The sequence below is a fragment of the Anolis sagrei genome, chromosome 2 (assembly GCF_037176765.1).
Source record: "Anolis sagrei isolate rAnoSag1 chromosome 2, rAnoSag1.mat, whole genome shotgun sequence".
Classification (NCBI taxonomy): Eukaryota; Metazoa; Chordata; class Lepidosauria; order Squamata; family Dactyloidae; genus Anolis; species Anolis sagrei.
This window is the reverse complement of record NC_090022.1, coordinates 66,022,142-66,035,173: the sequence shown is the minus strand read 5'-3', so window position 1 is coordinate 66,035,173 and position 13,032 is coordinate 66,022,142. Positions and strand designations below refer to the sequence as shown.

General features: G+C 36.5%; 1 protein-coding gene across 20 annotated transcripts in view; it reads left to right on the top strand.

Annotated features, from left to right (window-relative positions):
- ATP2B2 (ATPase plasma membrane Ca2+ transporting 2) overlaps positions 1 to 13,032 on the top strand; it is a 572,092-nt gene that overhangs the window by 539,519 nt on the left and 19,541 nt on the right. For all 20 annotated transcript variants that reach the window (XM_067463583.1, XM_067463578.1, XM_067463579.1 and 17 more), the window contains 4 exons: positions 2,188 to 2,401; positions 8,590 to 8,801; positions 9,670 to 9,777; positions 12,283 to 12,465. In XM_067463583.1, the coding sequence (XP_067319684.1) occupies positions 2,188 to 2,401; positions 8,590 to 8,801; positions 9,670 to 9,777; positions 12,283 to 12,465 (717 nt within the window). The remainder of the gene's footprint in view (positions 1 to 2,187; positions 2,402 to 8,589; positions 8,802 to 9,669; positions 9,778 to 12,282; positions 12,466 to 13,032) is intronic.

The following is a 13,032-nucleotide window of genomic DNA, read 5'->3' as shown; positions in this document are numbered from 1 at the left end:
TCACTGTGGGAGAAGATGCAGATCAAGAATAGGGCTCCACAGCCACCTACGAATCCACCCCCAGGTTACCACTCTTGGAGGACCATCATCCTCAGACTACGAGGGATCGCCTAAGTAAGTAAGTAAGTACAACTGACTTCTCTCTTTTTACAAGTCTAATGTGCATTTTTGTTAGATTCCAAAGAATAATCAGGAATGAGAAAGAGCCTCAGTGGAAATTTCACTCCATCAAGTGCCAAACGTAATGTGTGTTTAATGCTTAAGCTGGGGTTTAGAATGAGCTTTTACACTTGACTGAATCGTGCAGTGCAGTAGATGATAGATAATTATTAGAGGCACCTTAGCAACATAGAGTGATTGGCACTGTGAAGTAGTGAGAACATGCAGCTGCCAAAAGTGATGGTTTCCAATTTTACCTGTGCAATTTAAAGGATGGATGAAAGAGAGAGATTTGCTTTTCATTATGAACCATAATCCCCTTGGTTTTTTTTTTTTTTGGAGGGGGGGTTTACTGACACAGCAGAGCATTTTTTAAAAGCTCCAAATATTGATTTAGATGGAAAGGAAAGCAGACCTCAGGAACAAACACTTTAGGGAATCATTTCATTCTATTTGGCTAAACCCCTAATTTGATAACTTGAAATGCGAATTCTTTTTCTTTTCACCATCCCGGGAGCACCCATGTGGTGTCTTTGATAGACCAACATGCATTATTTAATCCCTTGGTAAAGTGACTAGATAAACACTGATTAAGGATTTTCAGACTATATCCACATCTCCAAGTGATCTACAGTCTTATCTTAGATTTTAGCTCCTATTTTAAATGTTTGGCTGAGACTCTGCATCAGAGGCGTAGCCATAACATCATAACTGCATTGCCTGATCTGATTTCAAAACCCAATTTAGAAACCATGCAGCTGCCACAAATGAAAGAATTCTGCAACATTGGTAAGTGGGGTACTTCAGGATGATGTGTCCAGCCCTCCTCCCAGCTGCAACTGACAGTCAAACAACAAATTGCAACAGGTCTCCACAGTAAACCTTGCACTTGCTCCTTGGACCATCACTCACTTGTGACCGGGTACAGGTCATGCCACTTTGCCCTGCCCTGCTCAGATACTACTTTTACAAGCCCAATTCCATAGTTGGAGTGATTGCCATATTACTGAGACATCAAACTCTGCATTGCCACAGGAAGATTGTCCTTGGTCTTCGGCGCTCTATGAATAGTGAATATCATTGTTTTTCAGAGGCCTATGCACACAGGCATCCAACTGAATATTGACTCCTTTGTAAATATGCAATGTAAGGTATTTTATTTATAATAGTAGCTCATTGTAAGAAACTTTCCTTCAAACAGTAGCATGATTCTGGTTATATGATTATAGAAAACTGAATTTGTTGTTCCAGTTATTTACAAAAATAAAATATAAATTGATTTCTATTTGTTATATCAGAATACCATAAGTTGTTATAGCTCTCAATGAGGAATGATATAAGAAATGACCATTATCCACACCATAAATTAATAAAATACATTTAATAGTAATGTATTTTCTCGCTTGAGATGTTAATTAGTTTGCTTTAACTGATCTGTACTGAGGCACTGTTTGACTCCCTAACTTTACCTGTTCTTGATTCAGTGAGCAAACAGCTCCTTCTAGTGGTTCTTTGTATAGTATTGAAAATGAATACCTAAAAACCCCATGGAAGCCTTGACAATTTAGAAAGCAGAATGGATGTCTTGAAATTCCATTCATTTCTCAAATTAAACCAGTCTTCTATTTGCAGAAACACTCCTATCTCTTTGATTTGATAGTTACTTTAAGATTTTCCAACTTCTGTCATTATTATAGTTGCAGGTGGTGGGTCTATTGTGTTCGTATATATTATCAGATGAAACATTTAATCGTCCCTCATTCTTTTGCAGTAGTGTGATAAGGTTTATGTCTCTACTGGGAAATTGGCTTTTGTTGCTTGAGGTGCAGATTTAGATACCTGCTAGTTATTGAAGTTTGACTTGTTCTCTCTCTAATCTGTCTCAAAAAGATGTCCAGAGGCTTTATAAAATAAATTAGAATTGAAAAGCACTTGTACAAGGAAATACTTTATATGAATGTTTCAGAACAATCAACAAATGAATCTTGTATGAAGATATATTTCCTTTTGTTTAATTTCTCTCTTTAGGACTCTCCTTTAAAAGCTGTACAGATGCTATGGGTCAACCTGATTATGGACACCTTTGCCTCTCTTGCATTGGCTACGGAACCTCCCACAGAATCCCTCTTACTAAGGAAGCCGTATGGTAGAAACAAACCTCTTATCTCACGCACCATGATGAAAAACATTCTGGGCCATGCTGTCTACCAGCTCACTCTTATTTTTACTCTTCTCTTCGTTGGTAAGCTCAATTAATTTTCTTTCTTTTCAGCACTTAAAACAATCTATTGCATGTACTGTTGAAGGCTTTCATGGCCGGAATAACTGGGTTGTTGTAGGTTTTTTCGGGCTATATGGTCTAGAGGCATTCTTTCCTGATGTTTCGCCTGCATCTATGGCAAGCATCCTCAGAGGTAGTGAGGTCTGTTGGAACTAGGCAAAAGCGTTTATATATCTGTGGAATGACCAGGGTGAGACAAAGGACTATTGTCTGCTGGAGCTAGGTGTGAATGTTTCAACTGACCCACCAAGAAAATCCAACAAATGCTACGTTCAGCAAAGGACAAGATGGATCCTTTCACTTCTGCAGGAGTCTACTGTGTACCATGAGGCTGTGGACAAGTCTACATAGGGACCACCAAACGCAGCACCCAAACACAAATCAAGGAACATGAAAGGCACTGCAGACTACTTCAACCAGAGAAATCAGCCATAGCAGAGCACCTGATGAACCAACCTGGACACAGCATTTTATTTGAGAACACAGAAATGCTGGACCACTCTCACAACCACCATGTCAGACTACACAGAGAAGCCATTGAAATACACAAGCATGTGTACAATTTCAACAGAAAGGAGGAAACCATGAAAATGAACAAAATCTGGCTACCAGTATTAAAAAACTCTAAAATTGCAACAGCACAACAACAGAGAGGAAGCAGGCAGGGACATCTAATTACCTCTCAACAAAAGTTTGCTCCAGGCACAGTCAGGCCATTGTATGCTAATCAAGGTGGTCAGTTGAAACATTCACACCTAGCTCCAGCAGACAATAGTCCTTTGTCTCACCCTGGTCATTCCACAGATATATAAACCCTTTTGCCTAGTTCCAACAGACCTCACTACCTCTGAGGATGCTTGCCATAGATGCAGGCGAAATGTCAGGAGAAAATGCCATATAGCCCCAAAAAAAACCTACAACAACCCAATCTATTCCATGCTTGTATGATCTAATAATATGCTGTCATACAACTGTATTCCCACTACAAAGCATTTCAGATGCTCATGGCATGCCATTTCTCAATCATGATTGAGGACCCACATGGCATTCTTTCTATATATTTTTCAGCAAAGTAGAAGTGAGCCGTATAAATTAAACACTGCTGAAAATAATAAAGAATCACACATACTGGAAATACCAGTTGGTCCTAACCTAGCCCCATCTACATTGCCATATAAAATCCAGATTATCTGCTTTGAACTGGATTATATGGCAGTGTAGACTCTCATAACCCAGTGAAAATCTGGATTATATAGCAGTGTAGAAAGGGTCCTAAAGCTCCTTCCTCTTTCCACTTTGATAGCAAGTGGAAAGAGGAAGCATTTATTATTCCCAATTGATTATTTATCTCAAAGGTTCTCATCACAGAATAATTTCCAGGGAAAAGTTTCCACAACATCCACATGCACACAAGCACATAAATATGCACATATGGTGTGGAAATGTTAACCATATAATTGTATCATGTATCTCATAATCTTTGAAAAGCCATTTAAAGCCCTTTTCCCCAAAGGTTTATGTCATCTTCATCTCATGCCTGTATCTTATCTCATATTTGAGATAATACAAATTTCATCTACTTTTATCCATACTGGTATACTGCAATCAATCATGTTAGATGGGCTAAATATAGGATGTGATCTAGTTATTCTTCAAAGGCACTGACAGCCCTGATGTTTAGTGGAATGGGCTAACAATTGAGTGCTTTGCTAAGATTGCTTCTATTTCACAAAATCTGTTGCTTCTGAATCAGCCACAAGTGATTCCGTCAAGGCAAAATAAGACAAATCACCTGTGTTCATTTACTCATGTCCATTTTAGTCAAATAGAATGCTCCACCTAGTACTGAATCAGATCTTTCTCACTTGAAATGGAAATGATATGTAGTCCAGAGACTGATTGAATGAAATTGCAACAACAGTCATGCCTCAATGAAAGAAAGTTATATAAGATATGTCATTTAGATTTTTGTATGTGCCCTTAAAGTAGTGTTCTTTCATCTTAACTATTTTGCTAAGTCTAAAGGAAGTAAATGCTATGTTATTTTCTTTACATTATTGAAACATTCCAATAAAATAATTTCCACAGATTTGAATGTGTTTGAATATAACATTAAAACCAAAAAATGTGGTACTAGATAACATTATTTAGAGAATTGTGTGTGGGGGGGGGGTGGGGGGTGGGGGGTGGGTCCAGAAAACACACATCACAGTTCCTGAGTTGCAAACATCTGACTTATAAACAACATATAGTTAAGAAGAGGGGTGAAAGTAATCTACCCCTCAGAAGGGAAATTCACTCCTGAAGAGTTATCATGGAGAAAAGGTGTCTCCACTGAAGCTTTATCACCAATTCTTGTTTCCACAATAAGTCTTTTTTTCAAAATCCAATTGTTACACAGATAGAAAGTGCAGTGAAATCTTCTTAACAAGGGAACTGGCAGTAAAACAAACCCCACAGGATTTTAAACCCTTCCCTATGCTATTCAAAGATAGCTAGATAGATAGATATGGCTGGAGTTACACTTAAAAATGTACCGGTTCCGATTTACAAATACATTCAACATAAGAACAAACCTACATACCCTATCTTGTTTGTAAATTGGGGACTTTTAGTATCTGTCTGTGCTATAAAAGCTGTGGTTTCATGATGACATCTGAGAGGCTATTATTTAGATAACTAGAAATGAGTGTTGGATGAAATTTCTGCTGTTCTATTTATAATTAGGTCATCAGTTACCTGAGTACCTAGGAAGAAAAATAATTGACCTCACAAGTTGTAAACTGAGTTGTAAGGCTGATTATCAAATGTGCTTAAATGCTCCTTTGGTTTTTGAAAACTTCTCTGGAAAACACTGAAATAAGCCATTTGAGTCAAATGATATAAGAATATCCATTCTGAATGAGAGGGAAAAAATCTATCTTGTCCATTTGGCAATGAATACCTAAATACTAGGTAGAAAACATAATACCCTCCAGATGTTCAACTGCAGCTCCCAGCAGGCCCTGACCAGTTTAGCCAATGGAAAATAATGTTGAGAGCTGAAGTTCTTACCATTGCATTATAAAGTCTTTGCACATAATCACATGTTGATTAGGTTGAATATTGTTTCTGTTTGGTCATAGTCAAGGCTTTATCAGAGAGTCTGAAGTCAATAGCTTACTGCTATTGTTTCTGCTCGGGAGATGTGAAGCAAAGTTGCAAAAGATTTATGGAAGCCAAGAGAAAGTACTTCATCATGCAGTCATGTATTTTATGGAATTTTCCATTACAGCGTAATAATTATATATATATATATATATATATATATATATATATATATAAATTTATTATCTGCCTCTCCTTGCAGTTCAAGGCAAGGTGCAACATAGTTAAAACAGCAAAGTAAAACAAAGTATTATTTAAATACATATAACAAATACAGGTAAAATGCAGCTGTAAATTCACAAGTTAAAACTGACTGGATAGGCTTGCCAGAAGAGGTAGGTTTTAAGGTGTGTCTTCAATTCTGACAGCTGATTTAGCTGTCAGAGCTCTTCTGGCAGGTCGTTCCACAGTCTTGGGACAGCCAGTGAAAAGGTCCTCTGGGTGACGGTCGCAAGTCGGGTTCCAGCTGATAGGAGTAGCCATCCCCCAGAGGACCTCAGTGTTCGGGGCAGATTGTATGGGAGAAGGCAATCCTGAGTTAACCTGGATTCAAACCATGCAGTCACCATGCCCACATCCTATAGTAGAAAATTCCATAAAATATGTGACTACATGAAGTACTTGCTCTTGGATTCCATAAATCTTTTGCAATTTTGTTTCACATCTCCTGTTTTTAGTATGAACTTATGTGAGGATGCTAAATATATCTTTGAACACCATGATTCTGATTCTGATTTTCTTTAAATAGTAGTAGTTGGTCAGGGACAATATAGATTTGTAAAGAAGCATCCAGCAGAAGCTTGAAATTATTTTGTCCTGAAACTGAAGCTGTTATCATATCATGGCTGCTAACAGTAACAAAGAATAAAACAACTTACTGCTATGATAGAAATATCAGTTTGTGGAAGGGTTGTGAATGTTTAGCTGAAAATGGGCAGGGTAAATGTGTTGCTGTGCCTCAGTCCCAATTCAGAATATTATTCTCTGTCCAACAGAACTGTAATCTTTTCTAATGGCTGAAGCTGCAAGTCATGAACTTCATCTCTCTGCCTCCATAACTACAGCTCCCTGCACTAACACCATATTGTTACCACCTACTCACTTTCAGATGTTCGTTGGGAATTCTTCCCATTTAGATTTGCTTAACACCAAAAATAATTAACTGGGTAACTCTGAATAAAGTTACCCTTATTTTATCCCCTCTTTTGGGTTTGGTGTCTTTATTCCTCAGGTTAGATAGCAATACTTCTGATGAGTTTGAAAAAAATATTTGGTGTCCACCACTCTGTGTGTTCCTAATTTTATTTTTATTTATTGATTTTGCTTATTATTGCATTGGTTTTGCTAGGCTTTTTTTGCTTTTTTCATCCTCATTTAGATGAGACTTCTATATTATTTTAAAAAGAAATATTGTCTGTATTTTTATAGTTTTATTCTTCCCATTGGCCACAGTGACATCTTGAACTTGTTTATAAAGTCCTTATCTGTGGCACAAATTCTCAGTTTTTATTGTTATGGTTTCAGAAAACATTTAAGCACCCTATGGAGAAAATTGACCTTTTTCTTATTTTCCTTCCATTTCCTGTTGTCTCCTCTCCTACTGCTACCATTTCTAAAAATATCTCCTTTCAGATTAGATGCACATTATGGATAACTTCTGTCTATTCATAAATGTTGCATTTAACACTGTTCTCAGCTTAAACTGTGATCAGATTTTGAATGTCACTCAAGTTTAACTCTAGTTGCCTCTTTCCAACTTCTTCTACTGCCAGGTTCTTCAAGACATTCATTTCTTGGAGTAGGGATGTCTGCCTCGTTGCCAGAACTTGAACATGCATTTACCTAGTAAATGTGAAGGTGGTTGAAGTCATTCATATTGCAGCCTTTTCCCCTTTTAACTACATTTCTGTGATTTCTTTTTCTAGCTCAAAATTATCCTCAAATGCTTGATTGGCTGTAGTTCATGCTAACATATCTCCAGTAGTAAATAACTTGTGTTCTTAATAATGTTCATTCCAGAATGATTCTTTAGAGAAATGTATTCCTTGTAGGAATTCTAGTTTATTAATTTTCATGCCTTGTTAGATATCTGTTCACTGAAATTATTTTTATACTGCTTGTTACACTGACCACAATATCACCTTATTCTGTTTTTCTATACTATCTGCATTGTCATAATGTTATTCTCCTGCTTATTTCCATGTCACAAAGATTCAAATGTGGTCACCATATCTGTTTTACTGCTTAGCATGAGCCATTGCAGCTTTTTCTGCTTAGAAATTTATAACATTGCTATATATAAATGCTGTTTTTTCTTTTCCAAATGCTCTCCTGTGCATGTTTCTTTTATGACCCCTTTACATACCTGTCAAGTTCTACTCTTTCTCTCCTTAGATGAATAGCTAGGGTATGAATCTTCCTGAAGTAGATCTTTCCCAGTTCCTTTTCATTTTTCCTAGAATTCATTTTAAAACCTTGTGAAAATGTAAATATTTGTGTTAATAAATGAATTCTGCTAGGCTGCTAATGATTGATAGTTTTTCTTGCTGTGGTGGTTGTGATTATGACTATGACCTCATTGAATACTGTTTTGCATGTTGGACTAGGACACTGAAAGACCAGAGTTTGAAGCTCCTCTTTGCCATTGAAACATACTCGGACCCATCTTCACTGTGATATAATGCCATTTGAAACTGCATTACATCGTCAGTTTAGGATCCATATAAGGCAGTTTCAAATGCTATTATATGGCAGTCCCAGTGATCTTGCAAAAGTCTAATTCTCTCAGTTTGAAAGGAAGGCAATGGCAAACCATATCTGAAGAGATCTTGCCAAGAAAACACTATTAGATGCACCTCATAGTTACTATAAGTTAAAAATGACAAATCCAACAGCAGTCTAAATTGACAAGCAATCTAAATTACATTATAAACCTTTGCATTAAAACATAATGTGCACTAATTGTTTTTATATTATATTTTTTGTTTCCTCCGTTTAATCAGGGGAAAAAATGTTTGAAATTGACAGTGGCAGGAATGCTCCACTCCACTCTCCGCCTTCTGAACACTACACCATAATCTTCAATACCTTTGTCATGATGCAGCTGTTTAATGAAATCAACGCACGCAAAATCCATGGTGAAAGGAATGTTTTTGACGGCATCTTTAGAAATCCTATATTTTGCACTATTGTACTGGGCACATTTGCTGTTCAGGTAATCATTATACAGTGTTAGCGCAGCAAAATATAAGTTTTTTCCACACCTCTCCAAATGATAATCTTTGAAAAACCAAAAGTTTTGTAATATTACATATGAATAAATTGCTCATTTGTTGATGAGTTAAGGAGACATTCTGATTTTTCCTTTATTTCTTTCTGTTTTCTGATTGTTTCAGTTTAATCTTTCCTTTACCATTATCCTCCAATTTCTTTCTTTCTGTTCAATTCATTTGATATTTCTGTTAGGTGTTTCTTAATAGCTTCATTTGCTAGTTTTGCCCTTCTACAAGAGTTAGCTTATGTGAAAGAAAATGAAAAGAAGCAGAGATGCTATAATATATCCCTTAATAATAATAATAATAATAATAATAATAATAATAATAATAATTTTATTTTTGTATCCCACCTCCATCTCCCCAAAGGGACTCAAGGCCGCTTACATGGGTTTACAAGCCCAATCAAATTCTTCTCATTGGTTAATGATTTAAAGCATATCTTGTTAATATTCAAATAGTGCTATTCAAAAGGATATTAATAAGTCACCTTGGTTAAAATAAATCTCAAGAGGATAGACTTTATTTGGTAAATAAAATGTTTCTTATTTCTTGGCCATCTTTTAAAAAGATCTTAAACATTCAATGTAACGCCCAATTTTGGAGGCTTTGATGATAGCAAAAGCAATACTGCCAAAATGGCCTGTCATAGATCACATGAAATAATAAGTCTGTAGTGTTGGTCTGGTTTGGTCTAGTTTATACTAGACCTGGTTTATACTAGACTTCTTAGACTTGTTTTCCATCTCTGCTTAATAAGTACATCTTATAGCTTTTTAAAACTGTTTTACTTTTCTTGCTCCTTTGCAGATAGTAATTGTACAGTTTGGTGGGAAACCTTTTAGCTGTTCTCCTTTGGAACTTGACCAGTGGATGTGGTGTGTATTTATTGGATTAGGTGAACTTGTATGGGGTCAGGTAAGCATAATTTATTTTATATTGATTATATATATATTTCATTTCTGTTCATATGCCCTAAATCAGTCAAATCAGCCTGAAAATTTTCTAGCTCAAAATGTGCATGGAAATCCATATACTAAAATATCTCTATGCAGCTATAGGGCTTCTCCAGGAAGATAGTGTTGCAATAATCTACATGATTCTATTGCCCTCATTTGGTGCCCCATCCCACATATTTGTGGAATTCTTGTGGTCTATCAGCTGTTTCCCTTGCTTAACTCATCACTAGGCTAGTATTGGTGTATCCTCAGTTTGTTTTAATGGGTGATTTTGGTATCTATGCTGAGAATGCCCTGTCAAGAATGGCTCAGGAATTTGTATTCATCATGACAAACATGGGGCTGAATATGGATGTTGCTGGAATTATTGTGGACTTTGTTTCCTCTGGAGTGAGTTAATGGTGATTGAGCAGTGGATGAACTTTCTATAGCCATGGACAGATGACTGCCTTAAATCTTATTTTATGCCTTTACATGGGTGGAGACCAATATAGATAGTCAACCCTAAGTATCTGGTTGGTTTCCTAATGGTTTTTTTTTGGGGGGGGGGGGCAGGAGGGGGTGTCATTTCAGCAAGAGATTCAGTCAGAGAACTGACTGATCTCCAGAATAATGAAATAGATAGGATGCTACAAACAAATACTTGTGAGCATCCCCTTTCACAGAATGGAGACACACCAACCTTTGGTTTGAAACAAGTGAGGCAGCGAATAGAGCAGCACTGGTGGAAACTATGGAGCATAGGATGAGGCTAGAGGCTCTTTGTAGACCTACCCCAGGGCACTAAGCAGCATAAATCCCTTTTTCATCTGTGCCACCACTGCAACTGCAAAGAGCCATCCACTGGAAGTGTTCAGTGGTCTTTCACAATATGGGAGAAGATAATTCATGTTAGACAATTTGTCCAGTACTTTGCAGGTAAAGTTGTTTCTTCCAGCTCTTCTTTATAACACTTTAGACTCCCAGTGAGTTCATACCTTCACCATAGTATGTAGCTCTTTATTTGCTAATCCTTGAGTCTGTCTGTTTCTTGAACTGGCAGCAATACCAACATCTTCAATGCTCCTACTCAACAACTCTCTCTCCAAACACTGCAATTCACTCTCTGGTCTCTTTAAATGCTCTAACTACAGAGAAGCTTGTGTTTCTTTTATTACTCTTCAGCTACTCCATTCTGGCTTGCAAACTACTCAATAATAACCAGATGGTTGAGTCCTTAATGCTTGTTTCTTGAATGGTGCTGATTCTTATAATCACTTATTGTCACTTCAGAAATGATAATGTTACAAAACTCTGACACTTAATGCTTACAGTAAGGAGTCCCTGATTGAATTAGAATTTACTGAATGCCAGCTGTAAATATTTATATTTATTTGGGTCCAAAGGCCCCAAAGCATATTGATATGTAACTAGATCTAATATCAGATTATTACCTTTATATCTAAAGTACTAATTGCAACTTACAGCAATGCAGGGGAAGCTAATATTTCTGAAGATCAGTTTCAAGTATTATCAACTAATATATTCAAACTTCATCCTTAAATGCCATCCAGAGAAGATTGACAGGGACAGAAGTTCCAAAAGAAGGAGATGAATTAATCCTGTAATTAGAACATGTATAAGAAAGACATGGCACTAAAGCAAATGAACCCAAGTTCAAAAGCAGTGTGAAACTGATGCTTCTGAAAGTCTCACTTAAAAGGAAACTTCTAAGGCGCTTACATTTTTTATATTTTTATTATTGAAGTTCTGTTGAAGCTTTCCCCATTCCATTTGAAACTAAGAATAAAACTTGCTCTTCTGCCCTGAAAGATCCACTTTCTATTTTCAAAATCTATATACTCTGCAAGACTGTAGCAATGCCCAAGTGGTTATCGTTACGGAGGAGAGCTTGACTTCAGTTAGAAACAGACTAGGAGGAGTGCTTCAGAAACTGGAGTTTCTTTCTAATTTCTCTTGTCAGCTAACCTGGGAAATGCATGTTACCTTACAGCTGCAAGATAGGACTTTTTATTGTGGCTTTTACAGTTTAATTGTCTCGTGTTGGCTTCATGTTGTTTAATGAAGTACACTGCTTTTGTGATCAGACAAGTGGGGCAGCAAGAAAGAATGATATGAAAAACATTTCCAGAAGGCTACCCCCTGGAGTCATATTTCTCTGAGGTTCATGGCTTTTTGAAGGCAATAATCAGGAGAGGCATAGCCTTTCATCTTTCTGGCCTTTTATGTCAGTTAACGAAGACTCTGATTTCTAAAAATTTGGTGATTTTTTTATAACAGTCTATACACTCAAGAGGCCTTCACCATCTCAAGGCTAAAGGACTTTTGATTATGGGAATTCCATATCAAATGATTACAGATGTCAGTGTTGTCCTTGGTCTTCAGTCGGCCTGTGTTTTGCTTTGCATAATATATGTAAGATTTTTATGTTCTGTCATTATGATGGCTCGAAATATCTTTTCAGGTCATTGCAACCATCCCAACAAGTAGGTTAAAATTTTTAAAGGAAGCAGGAGGGCTTACACTAAAAGAAGAAGTGCACGAGGAAGAGATGAATGAAGACGTAGAAGAGATTGATCATGCAGAGAGAGAACTACGGCGGGGACAAATCCTCTGGTTCAGAGGGCTAAATAGAATCCAAACCCAGGTAAGTTGTGCTAAAATAATCCTTCTGTGTGTCTTTGTAAAGGAAAAAAAATGCACAAAGGTCATTGGGTTTGCGTGGGGAGCTGAGAGTACAAGGTTTTTTAAAAAAGAAAAAGAATGAAAACCTAGCATCCAAATCATACAAAAGCAAATCGGTGGAATTGTAAAAAGTGAGGCAAATTGAATATACAAATTGAAATATATGCAAATATATACTTAGTTTTCTGATTTGTTTTATTCACCCAGAAACAACATTGACAATATTCTAATGTATACAGACGTATAAATAATGTTCTATTCTTATTTCTCGAAAGAATGGTGAATGGAGTCCCTCCAGGAGTGAAAACGGCGGTATATAAATACTGTAAATAAATAAAATAAAAAATAAAAAGCATTTTTCATGAAAAAAAATCTTATCAAATAAGAAATCATATCTTCAGAATACAAGAAATGGATTTTGTGGGGTAGAAGGCAGATAAATGTTAGTGGTCAACCTTGAATGGCTTTCACCTTTCTTCATCTTTTCAGGAAATTATTTGAATATATTAAATATTTTCCAGATATTGCT